Source organism: Indicator indicator, chromosome 1 (genome assembly GCF_027791375.1).
Source record: "Indicator indicator isolate 239-I01 chromosome 1, UM_Iind_1.1, whole genome shotgun sequence".
NCBI lineage: Eukaryota > Metazoa > Chordata > Aves > Piciformes > Indicatoridae > Indicator > Indicator indicator.
The window spans coordinates 73,896,822-73,912,522 of NC_072010.1; the positions used below are offsets into that span (position 1 = coordinate 73,896,822).

At 39.0% G+C, this 15,701-nt stretch overlaps 1 protein-coding gene across 1 annotated transcript in view; it reads left to right on the forward strand.

Annotated features, from left to right (window-relative positions):
• Positions 1–15,701, forward strand: part of LOC128968819 (cohesin subunit SA-2-like) — a 66,641-nt gene that overhangs the window by 28,122 nt on the left and 22,818 nt on the right. The window contains exons 12-19 of the mRNA XM_054383453.1: positions 131–210; positions 9,292–9,399; positions 11,389–11,497; positions 12,319–12,436; positions 13,265–13,368; positions 13,804–13,896; positions 13,982–14,071; positions 14,982–15,185. Of these exons, the coding sequence (XP_054239428.1) occupies positions 131–210; positions 9,292–9,399; positions 11,389–11,497; positions 12,319–12,436; positions 13,265–13,368; positions 13,804–13,896; positions 13,982–14,071; positions 14,982–15,185 (906 nt within the window). The remainder of the gene's footprint in view (positions 1–130; positions 211–9,291; positions 9,400–11,388; positions 11,498–12,318; positions 12,437–13,264; positions 13,369–13,803; positions 13,897–13,981; positions 14,072–14,981; positions 15,186–15,701) is intronic.

The following is a 15,701-nucleotide window of genomic DNA, read 5'->3' on the forward strand; positions in this document are numbered from 1 at the left end:
CTTAGGAAATAGATGCTGAAATAAAAATAAATCTCTGCCTTACTAGTGTAGATGATCTAGCTGTAGCCGAAATATGCTTGTTGAGAACAAACCATGTTACATCTTTTTATTGTCATTTTGCATCCATTAGGATCGAATTGTGTCCATGCCTCTGGACAAGGACCATGAAGTAGCAGTTCAAGCCATGAAACTCTTGATGCTTATGTCACAGTAAATAATTTCTTTTTTAATTTACTGTATTGTTTTAATGGCAACAAGATCCAGATACAATCCTCACGAATCTTCCTGTAATCAGTTACATACTGGGAAACAGTAGCTCCTGGCAGGATGTGAGTTACAGCTGCTCAAGACATGGCATTTCTTTCTGTGGGAAATACCACTATTAAGAAAACCCTTGTGCTGAGATTCAGTATGAAAACTACATTTTTATGTCTTTATAATTCCCTCTGAAAGGAAATTCTACTTTTTAATTTTGGCTTTCTTCAAATAGAGCATCTGCCTGTCTCAGGGGAAGTCCCCACTGAAGATGGGGTTCCCACCCCATCTTCTCTCCCAGGGTTGCCAGGCTTTGGCCAGTAGCTCGGGGAGCTCTGCTATCTTCCCTGTCTCCCCCCCCCTGATGCCAGAAACCCTGAGCTTTGAGGCTGTTGCAAGAATTCAAATGTGTAGATTCTTTACTCCATGTCAGAGAACCTGGGAGCTGTTGATCCCGTAGTAGACTGACTGACAGGAATTGTGAAATGTATGATCTTGGTTTTGCTGTTGTGGAAAATTGCCAGACGAGTTGCTTTCTTGGGCAATTACCTGCCAGACATAGATTTGTTAGGGTAATGGAAAGCTGTGAGTGTGGGGACAACTAGACTAATGTCACAGAATTATATGAATCCTATTCTGATACATCCTTGAGCAGCATGTTTATTTTAGAAATGGCTTTATTTGCAAAATACACGAAAAATACATTCTCTATCCCTCTTTTTTCAATGCAAAATGAGAATAAAAACCCACTGCATTTAATTGTTAATACAGTCAGGATGATGGGACTTAATAACTGCCTCTTCTGTTGCAGAATATAAGTTGAATTCTGCTGATGCAGATGCTCACATCCATGTACAGCATGGCATGTTGTCCAATAGCCTTGCAAGATTTACTTTCCTGTTTAAGCCAGAAGTATTGGTCGTTGCTAGATGAGGATGTAGACTTTAATTGACCAAATAATATGGTGTTGTAGGTATTTACATTAAATTTCAAGTACATTTGTCTATGGAAGTGCTGCTTTGTAGTCTGTTCTCCTATCTCACTTCACACTCCATCCATTTGAGTAGCATTTTTCTAGGCCTACTTCAACATACACATCAGAACAGCCTATGATGCTGTGAACATAATGTGCTTTTCTGAAGGGAATACAATTGTTTGGGCCTTGCTAGTAGTAGCGTTATATTGTTTGTGTTTACAATGTCCTTTTCTACATCCCTTGGTTCTCTGTGGTGTGTATCAACTGGAACAAAGCACAACACTATGTCTATGTGTATAATGTGTCCCTGTGCTAGGAGGAGCAGCACACCATTGTAGAAGTACAAAGATTCTATACATGAATCATGGCTGTCCTTGTTCTGTGTCTCAAATAAGAAGTGCTATATTGGCACTGCAGCTGTTTATCACCTCTGGCTTTATTGTAAAGGATCATGTTCTCATTAATGCAAGCTGTAGCTATAAAAGTTTGATCAATGTTTCTTTTTCCCTGAAGCAGTTTTCCTAATTTTTCTTTAATATGATTTCCAATGTGAATAAATGCCTTCTAAAGTCTTCTGAATGGTGTTTTCCCATTACAAAATATAGTTTTTCCTAAGTAAAATGAACACGTTTTTAAATTGTTTTGAACTGGGCTGTGTGAAGAACTAGGAAATACGTACTTAGCTTTATTCTTGTCTGTCACACAGCCATCCTCCTTTCTGCCTCTCTCCCCTCTGCTTGCTCTGAGCTCTGCTGATTTGGCTTAATTGTAATGAAAGTGGGAATTGGGAACTCAATAAAGCAAATTCAGTGGCTGCTCTTCTTTTTGATAAAAATAGTACTGAGCAGTCTTTAACACCTGTGTGAAGAGAATGCAGACAATATAGGCAGTCACATGTACAGAATTATTAATTGCCTGCATCAGGAGGCTTTTCTAGCAGGGAGAAGCTTATGCCTCAGCACCTACAACAGAGTGGACTCACTGCTGGCATTGCAAGAAGCAAAGGAATTTCAGGGCTATTGTGTTTCAAATAGGTGTGTCTCATAGCTCAAAACTAACATCTGGATATTGAACAGTAATACTGCTTCATGCATGCAGTAAAGCATTAAATGGATTTGGGGGCCACTACTCCCCTTCCTGTGAAGAATAATAAATGACAGCCTTTATAAGTCATACTTCCACTTTTGTGCATTGATGTAATCAGTTCTTTTGCCGCTTTCATCATGCTGTATTGGTTTCTCTGTGAATGGCTCACTTTTATCATCTGCAAATTTGACAACTGAATTCTAGTTGCCCAACTTGCTCTTCTAGTGAGACACAAGAGACCTTTCAGATCAAGTTTCTATTTTTAAAGCTACTGGCAAGAACCTCCATCTCATGAACTTCCTGCATTTGGTTTTGAATCTTGGATTATTTTTAACAAATCAGGTAATATTAACTGGTCAAGTACTGACCTTTAGAACATGTCTGTAATCTTGGAATAAATTGTTTGTTGTTTTATGACATGTGTTGGCAAGAAGCAAGACCAGGAGTAACTTTTTTCCTCCAGTTAGTCCATTGGGTGCTCTGTGATGTTACTATGTCAGTAACTCCTCTACTAGCTTGTGTTATTGTCTTTTGGCTGTGTATAGTAGCAAGACCTCATTGCTAATTATTTTTTCTGATACTTTATGGTTGTGCTCCATAGATGTTAGTAACAGCTTTGACCATTTCTTACACATCACTGCATTCTGGTCTTGTGGAATATATATTTATTATTCTGCATACTACTGGCCCATAAAACTACTGTGCTGGCCTCTGCATTCTCACTCTTGCTGGATAGAGAGGCAACAAAAACACTGATCTTCTCAGTTCACTTAGATAATTATTAAAAAAACTAATGATTCCAGTGCTGATTCAGACCCCTCTTGATAGGCATATATCTGGTGTTTTTTTCAAATTTCTATTTGTATGTTCTTATCTGTCTCTGTGAGATGAGATTTTTTTTTTTTCTTTTTCCTTATTTGTTGCGTGTTGTCTCAATTGAATGCCAAGGTCTTTGGACTAGGAGATTTCTGTTTTTACACAGCATGATGCGATCCGAAAACCGAAATGAGACTATGAGGTTTAGCATCATAGAAATTATTAATGCTGCTGAATTATGCATAATTGTTAGCATTAATGTTGCAAAGAATCTGAGAGGGAGCAGAACTAGGAAAGAAATAAAGAGGGAGAAAACATGAGTGATAATGAGAGACCAAGGAATCTTAGTGAAAACATTGCCCTTTAGGAGGCAAATTAATTTGGTGTGCTTACTGACAGATAATTCTGCTCGTTTTTGTCTGCTTAACTGCCTAAAAGATTAGAGAGATTTTTGGAAGAGAGCAGCAAAAGTAATTAGGTAACTGTAGCAGATAAATGAAGGTTACAGCTGGTACAGGTAGAGGCACAAATCTACAAATAGCTTTAATAAGTCAATAGCAAAGGGGAAAATTACTTTTTATTACATTAGGTAAGTGTAACCAGAAATTAAACTGAGTTTTAAATACAAAACTCTCAAGTTTGAAATTTCTAAAGAGCTGCCTGAGTGAGAACTGTGTGTATCTTGCAGATATTGAGGACTTCATGGAAGTCGTTTAAAATCTATTTAGTGAAGCTGGTAAATACATTAATTTTCACCACAGTGCTTTGACATTGGTTAGTAAAGTCAATCAATCTCAACAGTCAAGAAATGGAAACTTCTAAGTTCCCAGAGTCCTGCTTAGTGCAGGAGGCCCAACTCAAGTAGAGGTGCATCACTGTTGTGCTTAAAAATCTTAGTCTCCCTTCCAACTAGACTGGGAAAGATGTTTTAGTTTGGAAACAAAGGGGCTATGGTCTAGGAGAAGGTTTAGAACGGGATTTGGCAAAGGATGTCATGGCAAATAACACAATGTGTGTTACTAGTTCTAGTGGTAGATGTCCCATGACAAGTAATGGAGTGTTAGCAGAGAGTTGAATTCTCTTGATTGTGTAGTGTTATTCAATAGCTAAGCTATGAATTTCAGAGGAGATATTGACATTTGTTAGGCAAATGGACTATATCTAGCAAGGTTATTCAGATAAGCGTTGTGCAGTAAATGTTAAGTTTATTGAAGCCTTAAATACTATTATGAAAAAAGTGTTTCCATGTGTTTGTAAAAAATAAGCTGAAGAGACATGCTTTGCATATAAATAAGGAAATTATCCACCTTTAGTGTCTTTTAAGAAAAAAAAAAAAAGAAATGCTATTTTAAGGTTGATAGAAGCAGCATGTGAAGCAGTGAAGCAAATTATACCTGCATCAGTAACAGTTTAGGTACTATCAAAAGGGAATGGCAGGGAGCTCCTCACAGCTCCTGATTCCTTCAGGCCCACCACACTCCTTTTCAGATGGAGTTGTGGTAGTGCTTTGTCAAGCCTATTCTAAACAAAACGAAAGTGAAAGACCAAAATGGAACGAAAACATGTGTTTTCTTCTCTTTCTGCTCTTTTTCATCCTCTCGGGTTTATATTTTCTTGGAAATTACCTTCATCAATTTTCTGCCATCGTGAACATGGAGGGTGTCCCTGCCCATGGCAGGGGAGTTGGAACTAGATGACCCTTGGGGTCCGTTCCAACCCTGACAATACTGTGATACTGTAATGTGCATCTTCCTGCATTCTGTCACAGCATAATCACAGAAGCACAGTGTATTCTGAAGAGGGCTGGAAAAAGGACTCTTGACATATCCTAGTGACAACCATGCTCTTTCATCACCAAAGTGTTGTCTTGAAATACCTGCAATGATAGCACAATAGAAAGATGGAAATAGTAGAACAGATTAGTTGATTTTTCTAGTTAGTTTTTCGTCTCAGACATTACAGTACGTTCAACATCTATTCTTTTGGTTAAGAGTGCTCAGTGCAGGAGTGATATTTTTTTACACTTTGAGTATTCGGATGTTTAACTTGAATTAATTTTAAATGCAAAATTAACAGAATTGGGTTTTTTTTCGATTGAGATGCTATACCTTGAGTTACCAGTGTCCTCGTAATGTGTGCCAGATCCTTCCCTGGTAGCCATTAAAAACAAATGAATAAGGTATGAATGGTGTAAGCAATGGCACAGACCATGAGAGCTGATGCCAGCAGTCATGTAAGATGGAACAAAAAGCAAGATATGAAGTCTTTCAACTGGTGCCATATGCAGAACAAAATGAGTTTGTCATCTCTTCCTAGAATATCCCAATATCTTCTTTGTGACATGTTTACACTGAAGTGCAGAGAAAATGGTATGTCATGACATTGGCATGTGGAAGGCTGTGCCTTTTTATTTTTAGGCATCTAAGCACTGGCAGGCACTTCTGGCTTAACCTTTATCTGTTGCCTGGCATTCTGAGGGCTGTAAGTTGGCAGCAGTATTATTGCTGCATTTGAAGTATTCTTTGAATGTTTGATGATTGGCTTATGTATGTAAAAAAGAAAGGCACTCATTTGCTGTGGTAGTGTTAGAGGCAGCAGCTTTAGCTAAGTGCTACTACTTCTAGAGGCAAGTAAACCCACTAAGCCCCTCATTGTTTGACAGAGAACAGTGGTTGAGCAGTATGTGAAAAGTATTAATAGTACACACATCTATTCCCTCCCATTCAAGAAAGAAAAAAAAAAAAAGACAGGTGCTCAAGTGATGTCATGAATGTCAACCTGTGATGCAAAGAGAATGGGTTGGTTTCCCCTCCTTTGCTTCTGTACTGCTATGGAGTACTTCATTCATGGCTGCATCAGACTTATTCCTGTCTTGTGTAAAAAATGATACTGCTGTAGAATAATGTAACTGGGGCAAATTCTTAGTCTTTTTGAAGAAAAAAAACTACAAACAAAATGGCTGAGCTTAAAGGCACTTCTGGAGGTCGTCTGGTCCAGTCCCTCTGCCACCTAGAGCCAGTTGATGAGAACTACATCCAGATGGCTTTCTAATATCTCCAGTGAGGAAGAAGACTCCACAACCTCTCTGGGCGGTTTGTGACACCGTTCTGTCACCTTCACAGTAAAGATATGTTTTCTGATGTTCAGGAGAATTCTCTTGTGTTTCATCTTTTTCTCACTGTCTTTGGTTCTGTCACTGTGCAGAGCTTGGCTCCATCTTCTTTGCAGCCTCCTTTCAGGTACTTAAACACATTGGCAAGTTCCCCTCTGAGTCTTCTCCAGGCTGAACAGTTCCAGCTTTCTCAGCCTTTCCTTACAGGAGGATGCTCCAGTCCCTTAATAGCCTTTGCAGCTCTTTGTCGGACTCTCTCTAGTGTGCCCATGTGTCTTATACTTGGGAGCCCAGTACTGGACACAGCACTGACCAGTGCTGAGTAGAGAAGGATCACCTCCCTTGTCCTGCTCATGCTCAACTTGGTGTCCACCAGGATCCCCAGGTCTTTTTCTAAGGAAAGGAAATTTCTAAGAAAAGGCAACTTCATTTTTACTGGGAAGGCAGAGTCTTCTGCCTGAAGAAGAAAAAAAATTGCAAACAATTGTCAGACTGCCCAGAGAGTTTGTGGAGTCTTCATCTTCCTCACTGGAGATATTTAAAAAGCCATCTGGGTGTAGTTCTGGTCAACTGGCTCTAGGTGGCAGAGGGACTGGACCAAATGACCTCCAGATGTGCCTTTAAGCTCAGCCATTTTGTTTGTAATTTTTTTTTCTTCAGTTCTGACTGAAAGAGATGGCAGGCACATTGCTGAGCATTTAGAGCTATCTGAACGATTTAGGCAAGGAAGTGTTTAAAAATAGAGACACATTGGTGTTGCATTCACTATTTTCGTAAGTATTCTGAGAAGAGAAGACCTGAAATATAAGAATTAAAAAAAAAAAAACAACAAAAAAACCATGTACATTTGACTGGTATGCTCATACAGGAGGTTCCATTTAAGTGATAAGAAAAAGGATTTTAATGTGGGGGATGGTCCAGTGCTAGAACACATTGCCAGAGAAGTTATGGAGTCTCCAACTTTGTTGATATTCAAAACCTGATTGGACACAACCCTCAGCAACCTGCTCTAGCTGATCCTCCTCTGGGCAGGAGGTTGGTCTAGGTGATCTTGAGAGGTGCTGTCTGTCCTCAGCCATTCTGTGGGTCTGTGCTGGCCTGCTCTAGATCATGACATGTTTGTATAGAAATCTTTTTCAAGCTCTCCACAACTGGGTTTTTGTGTTTTGTTTTGTTTTGTAATAATATATATAGAGAAAGTGACAGGGGCAGGTTTCATATAAATTACTGCTGTAAAAGAACTAAATAATAGATTGACATGGAGTAGAATGAAAGAAACATTGTTAGATTGCTAGTTGATTTCAGTAAATTCTCCATAGCCTTTAAATAAAAAGACTTGCTATATCATGCATTTTTACTCTAAGTGCAATTTGTTGTCAGTCTTTTTTCTAATCTAACTTGTTAAACTTGTAGAAGTTTAGTAAATCTGATCCATCATTCATTGCTTCACAGGACACACCAATAGTGGGTTTGTTGTTGTTGTTGTTGACTAATGCACCATGTTACCTCTCTGTTGCTTACTGTTTAACCTCAATTCATGCACTTTTTGCTCTATTTCCCCATTTTTGTAGGTGGCTGATTAAGAGTCATATAAATATTTTCCTTTGTGATGATTTAATTATATACACAAAATGTGAGCACTTTCTGTATGTCCTATTAATTTATAAGAGGCCACCAAAACCTACAAGTACATAACACAGATTTTCTTTTTATTTGGGGGCAGGCATTATCTTGAGAGGTTGTCCTATCACCTTTGGAGGCATAAAATCAAGATTTTCATTGAAAGACTTTTGTACTGTTCTAGTGTTGTGACCATTGAAGCAATCACGGGGAGGGGAAAAAATAAAGTGATACATGAGTAACACATTGTAATGGTAGCATTTATGGGGTGTCGGCTTCTATAAATGAGAGGCTGTTAGCTTTGAGAAGTGAGTGCTGTGTCTCCCTCATGATTTTAAATTCCAGTGCTTTAGTGATGCTCTCACTTAATGTTGAGCTTTTGTTTTGTGTTGTTCAGTCAGGTTGGAGGATGGTTTGGAGCTTTGTGACTTGTAAGGGTGGTAGAGGATGTGATGGATTTGGAGACAAATGTGTAAACTCAGGAAGGGCTGCTCTTCTTTTTAAGGCATCACTCCTAGCAAATGAAGAGCATGAATCCTTGGTTTTAGAGTAGGTATTGGACCACAACTGTAACTGTGACTACCTGAGGATGGAGTGCAATAATAAATAAACCCACTTTTTGCTGCCCTGGCTGGAGTAAGCATAAGCATCTTGCCCTTCCATTCTCTGAAGTAGCTTACCACAATGACATTGCTGTCGCGTTGAGAAGCAGGCATTTTGAAACTGTTTCTTGCTTTGGCATTCGCTCCTCTGGTGCCTCTTTGTGGGTTATGTGACCTTGATGCTTCAGTTTCCTTTTTGCAAAAGATTAATATTAATACCATTCCTACATATTACTACCATTTCTACTTTTTGTAGAGTGTTTTAGGTTTACTAGTTGAAGATGTGTATCCGAATGAAAAAAGTTGTGATTTTCAATGTGTTTACACAGAAAGGCCACAGTCACAAGCATGCTATCAGAAGTGTGCTTTGATTTCTTTTTACATGTGACTGCAAGCCTTAGTGTAATAGTATATAGGTTTTAAAAATCTGCAATAAATAATTACAAAATAATCTGTATTACATAATTGAAGACTATTTCTCATTTATTGTCTTCTATGGTGAGCATCAAGGCATAAAGTAGAGGCATGATTTTTGTGATTTACTATTACTACTCTTTTTACCGTGACTGTTAATCAGCCTTAATTATACTTTAAGCTAACGTTCGTGCCTGTGCAGTGGGCCTGATTTGTCACGGCTTGCACAGACCTCTGTTTCTCTACACGCTGCATGACAGCGTGTGCTTGGCAGCGTTTTTAGAAAATTCAGCCATGTAAACAAGTTGCACGGCTATGGAGAATCAAGTCTAGTAAAAGCTTGACATAGCATTCATGGTAGTCTTTGCAGATAAACCTGAACTATAACTTCCGTTGTTATTTTCGCCTAGGAACTGTGAGGATGCGCTGTCAGCTGAAGACTGTGAAACACTATACCAGTTTGTTTATGCCACGCACCGTCCACTTGCAGCAGCAGCTGGGGAATTCCTTTATAAAAGGTATTCTGCTTGCCTGCCTGCATGCCTACTTCTTGCATATCCTTATTTGTTTCAGAATGAAGGTAGATTTATTTAAGAAGGTTCCTTAAGCATTCATTTTTCTGCTGGAAGTGTGTACCATGAGGGTAGTAGATGTGCTTTGCTCTGCTGAATCAGAAGAGAAATTCTGTCTAGGGGTAATGACTTGTTCCCCTGCACAGCCCTAGCACAATAGGTGTGAGGAAAGTTGCAAGGCTAACACAGAGAACATGAAACAGCTGACTGATCCGCAGACGCCATGCTATGTTGAGAGCATACCTTCTTTCTTCTTCTTTCTTCTTTCTTTTCCTGTTGCTTTGCTTCTTACAAGCTAATTCATCACCTGGCATCTGCTGGATTTCCACAGCTTTGGTGATTAATCACAAAAATGGCCTCCACTTCTCCCTTTGGAAGTTGCCTTATACATTGTAAAGGCTTTGAATAATGAGAGATGCAGCAGATTAAAAAGCCCTCCCAATTTGCTGTCAGGTTAATGAAGTACAGGGTTTATCTTCCCCAGGAGTAACTCTTATAAATGGGTTCCTTATAACAATGGTTGCATGAAGTGAATGGAGTTGGCATGCTAAAAAGAGAAGCAATAAATACTCTGTCTCTACAGCTGAGAGAAATAATTTTGCCTTTCAAAGAGGAATGAAAATAAAAATATTTTGCCAAGATTTTGTGGGGAAAAACTTAGAAATAATAATGGTTTGTGTTTCCATGCATGCAGAGTCTCTTCCTAGTTGTCTCTTCCTGTTTAGCTGAATTGCTGACATTCTGGGGTTTGTGGAGCCAAGTCTAACAGAAGAATAAATGAAGAAAAATTTCTGTTTTGATGAGTTTCTATCACATCTGCTAGTCTTACATAGTCTTTTGTATTGGTCCTGATATTCTGTCATAAATCAGGTGTTTTTCCTCTCAGAGCACTGCTGCTTTTTGCCATCTAAGGGATTGGCCTGTGACAGCTCTACTTTTTCTACCAAGCTTGCCAGTGCAGTGTGGACCCTTTGCCCCTGTAAACCTTAGGGTTGCTCTTGTTTGCCCAGTTCTTCCCTCCAGGGCTTCTGCTGCTACAGAAACATTTGTTACAGCGTGATAGAGATGTTAGCAACACTATCCTTTCCCTGGTCATGCAAAGGTTTAGTATAAAAATTTATGCTTCCCCCTCACATAAGTCCTCCCCCCTTCTTGTTTTGCAAGAAATTTCCTCCATGTCTTTATTTTAAACTCAGATTACTTAGATGGCATAAATTATACCAACAGAAGCACTTTCTGAAAGTATAAACTTTTACAGACACTGAGTCATCCTCCTCTTAAATCCAAGTCATCTAGGCCTTGCATTACTCTGTGGGGATGGCCTTCCTGTATTTATTTTGGGATTAGCACTTTTTGTGATCAGTACAGTCACACTCGTTTTGGATAAAGAGGAAAATGGAAATCAAAGTATCATATCGTACTTCAGAGGGAAGAGGAAGAACAGTTTTTCCACTGTATTTGTGAAGTTGAGTAAATTGTATCTTATAAATAGAAGAAACTGTGCCTTCTTTAAGAAGCTTTAGTTCCAAGATGTACCATAATGTGAATAATGGCTGAGTAGTAATATCTCTCCTTTGTTGGTAAGGTTTAAATTCAGCCTAGAGCAAGCCCCTCTTCAAGCATGAGCAAATACCTACCTCATTATATGTTCAACACAGTGGAATCTGCATCTGTTATCCAGAAAGCTGGCAGGGTACCTGTGAAACTGTCAGAAATAGTCTCTGCATTCACAGGGATAGAAGATCTCTCATAATGGACAACAATCTAATCTCTTTTCCTTTCATCTGATAAAAAAGTCTAATGTGATTTGGAGTAAATAAGTAGACATTTAGAAGAAATACAGTCCTTGGGATCTTGACAGACTTAGTGTTGCATTGGAAAATGGGTATAAGTAGAATGTGGCAGAACTGGACTGACTTCCTTTTCTGTTGGCAGGCTGCTTAGTCATAAGGGAGATGAAGAAGTTCAGCTCAAAGGAGGAGGAAAGTTTGGGGCGAGTACTGACCAGTTGAAAAGATTAATACGTTTTTTCCTGGAAAGTGAGGTGAGGAGAACAGCCCTTGCAGTAAGCCCTTAAAATCCAGTCTTGCATGTTAAATCAAGGATTGGCTTTCTTTTGAAAATTCCTTCTGGTGATGAGCTCTAAAATGTTTGGTATTTGGAACGGTTTCGCTCTCTGGGATGCATTTTTAATGAAGATATTCTTGTTCTGTTGTATTAAAAGTAATTTACAAGTATGCTGATGAGAGGATCTGAAACCAACGTGAAAAATAAATGTCACTGAGTAAAAGTTTTTTGGCATGTGTCTGTGACTTTCTGCAAGCAGACTTGAGTTGCTGTACCACGGCTTTGCAGTAGGAACTGTGCAGTTGTACTGAGAGTTTCATCAGCTGAAGTGTTGAGCCTTGTACTTCAGTATTTGACTTCTGCAGGGGTGCAAACCTACATACATGTGGTCAAGGTGTCTCAGGCACAGCAGTTCGAATCTCTGCAAAAAGTTTCACAGATGTTGATTAAAATGTTAACTCATTTCTAGTCCCAAGGTGGGATTTTTAGTTATGATCAACAATATCAAATCAATACAGAAACTAGTTTAACAATATTTCTTAAATAACAAAGGAAAAGTATCCTAAAAAAGAGAAAAGAAAAGCTTTTCCTACATTTTCTGCTTCCCCCCCCCCCCCACTTTCCTGCTTTGTATCAGAATGTTGGTTAGCCTCAAACTAAATGTGATGGAATACTGTGTGTGATCGTGTGTGTGAATAACACACAAGCATAAAATTGTGATAAGAGAGAGGAACTTGTGAAGCTGTGTTTCTTTTAATGAGGTGTTTACTTCTATAAGCTTGTGTTTTTAATCCCTAGCTACACGAACATGTTCCATACCTCATAGACAGCTTGTGGGACTGGGCAGGCAAATTCCTGAAGGACTGGCAGTGCATGACCACTCTTCTATTAAAAAACACTGAAGAAGATGGAGAAGGTAGGTAAACAAAGAGCTTGGTTTTGTCTGACAGAATCTCTTGATACTGCTTTTGAACTTTGCCTTCAGCTAGTTTAGGATCATTCCATATTGCAGTACCTTTTGATCTCAAATGGTGGTCTCCAAGGGCTTCAAAGCAGATGAAACTCAATGCAGTGCCAATGTGATATTTATATCAACTTATTTATTTTATTCAGTGTTCTTTATTTATGTCATGTTAGTTCAGAAAGTTAGCAAGAATACTTGCATAATTAAGCCATAATGCTTACATAGCATTCATTTTGTTTGTCCAAAACTTAAGAATCTGGAAGTATTAGCTGAAGTGTAGTATTGTTGGGCTGTTGTTCATGCCTGAAAAGAAAATGAGCAATGTGTTGAGTTCATTGACATCTAACACTCCAGGGGTCCCTTCCAGCCCAAACTATTCTGTGATTCTGTGAATGGTTGTTGCAGTATATCTGGAGATGGTTGTACGATTGAAATCAAAGTTTGTAGACCCCATGAGTTAAAGCATTTTGGTACTCAAAGAAGCAGGCTTGTCCTAAATGAGACAGTAGTCAGTAGGAGTCGGCCTTTTTAAAAACTGCCTGTGTTTTTTTGGGAACCCAACTGCTCTAGAAAGTTCTTTTGGTCAGTAAATATAGAAAAAAAGATGTTTTCAGGTTAAATCAAATCAAATCCTCTTATGTGTTCCTGTAGCAACACTGCATCTTTCTTCCTATAGTGTCCTTCCATACCTGCTCAGATAAACAAGTAGTCCTTTTTTGTGTTACTGCATCTTCATTTTTCTTCTGTGAGATGCTGAAAGGAGACTGATTTCTTTTACAGCACTGAGCGATGCCCAGGAAAGTGTTCTCATTGAAATTATGGTTGCAACGGTTAGAGAAGCAGCTGAAGGTCATCCTCCCGTGGGCAGAAGTGCAGCCAAAAAAGTCAGTGCATTTTAGCCTTACTTATTGTTCTGTAATCACATCCTGTTTGCCTGATGTGCTTGAACAGAGAGCATGTGCCTAGTGGTATGTGTATCTTATGGAAGAAAATGGTGTGTTTTTACGAGACGACATGGTGTCTTCTGACCTCTAGATCTTATTAGTAGTGGATGTTGGAGGAAATGAGCATTAGAGGAAAGCCAGTCGAAGCATGTTACTGACAAATGGTGAGCATTTTATCCACAAGATGTAGCTGTTCAGTGATTTGCATCTAATTTAAGGTTAACCAAAAAAAAGGCATCTAGTTGTCTCCATGGAAAAGTACCTTTATATTAGCTTGATATGCTTTAGAGAAAGGCATGTGATTTAACCTTGGGTTACATTTGAAATTCCAAAGCTAACAGATTTTATAATTGAAACACAATGCTTTATCTGCAGATTCTGTCAGTAAAAGAGAAGAAAATACAATTGGAAGATTGTACCAAAATTACTGAACACTTTATTATGGTACTTCCTCAGCTCTTGGCAAAGGTAACCAACAGCTGCTATGTGAATGCATGTTAAATATTTCATTTAAATTCCTGCAGTGTACTCATATCCTGTTTTTTCTCTGCAGTATTCAACAGATGCACAGAAAGTGGCAAATCTTCTGCAGATTCCTCAGTATTATGATTTAGATGTTTACACTGTGGGACATCTTGAGAAGGTGAATAGGAATTGGGGTAGTTGGTTCACATGGAATGTACTGAATTTATGTGACAATGTACAGAGTTTAGTAGGACTTGGAACAGGTAGGAGATGGTTGAGATATAAGAAAATATTCTCATACCTTGAGGAAAGTGATCTTAGGCTTTAGTTTTTGATTTGGGGCTGCCAAAACAAAGCCTTGGAATATGTCAGTTTTGATATGCTGTGACTAGTCATGGTGGGTAATGATTTGTGATTTCATGTGGTAGGACCAGTCCTGGGGTTTTCATTGTTGGGTGGAGAGGTGGTGGGTTATGGCATGTGTCTAAGCTTCCAGGAGTTTACTACTGAATAGGTGTCATTCTCCTTGAAGACTGACTCTCAGTTGCAAGGCAATGGTAGGAGCTGAAAGGTAAGAATGGTGATAGTATTACCTGCTGATGGGAGAGGTCTGGTTAAAACCAGACGAAGTCCTTGTTAATTGGAAGAGAGAGAGAGAGTCAGCAGAATGGCAGAAGTTGCCTGCTTTTGCTAAGAGTGAAGAACCCATTTGCCGACATCTGAAACATTCTCCATCCTCTGCTGCTGAGGAAGACAACTTCCATTGTTTGGAGACATACCTGTCCTTTGGAGAGGCATGTTTCATTCCCTGCCTTTGTCTTTATTTTTACGTAGTGCCAAATGTATATTGCTAAAGTAGAACTTAAGGCAGTTGCTTCGTTCTTTAGGAAGATCCAGAGGCAATAATAATGAAAAAGAGCTCTAAGCTCAGAAAAAAACTTGTATCCTCTAATCCTGCCCCTCTGCTTCTATAGGCTGGTATTTATTTCATGGTGATTTTATGATTTATATGGGCCTGCTGAAGTATGCCTAAAGCGTGAGTCAATTTTTGTATTATTTACCTGTAATACCCCTTTTATCACTTGCAGCATTTGGATGATTTGCTGAGAGAGGTAAAAGACATTGTGACCAAACACTCTGACATGTCTGTCCTTGAGGCTTCCTCCAAGACTTATCACGTCCTCTGCAGTGAAGAAATTTCCATCTATAGCCAGGCAGATCGTGCTCGAACTCAACTGGTAGATGAGTTGATGGAACAGCTTAGCCAGCTACTAGATGGCTTCTGGCAAAAGGTGAGTGTTGACTCATTGTGGAAATAAACAGACTGTTTCCTTATGAAAAAGAAGACAAAAAAACTTAAGGAGAATATGGAACTATTCTTTGCCTGCTATTTCTTATCGAGGAGCAGGTCAGCTAATAAGTGCTGGGGTCTGTAGGTGATGAGACTGTTCCCCAAAAGGTGTATAGTTCATACTTCTACATATTTGGCTGTACACAAAATAGCCATTGTGCTGCCACTTTGGCTGTAGAGATAGTACTAGGGAAAAAAACAGTTTGTAAGCAGATTGTATAGCTTTGTGGTCTTTGAAATTACTTTCTCCTTGAAAGAGGACTTTAGAGTCTGCCTCAAAGCTTTGAGGTCTTTGAAATTATGACTTTCCCCTTGAAAGAGGACTGCAGAGTCTCCCTCAAAGTTTTTCATTAGTTCTAAAAAGCAGAAACAGCTGGTGTTGATATGAATAGCTTGTTGGCTAAACTGAACAACAGAAGCCCACAGCTGATCTGATCAACTCTGCTGTCATGAACAG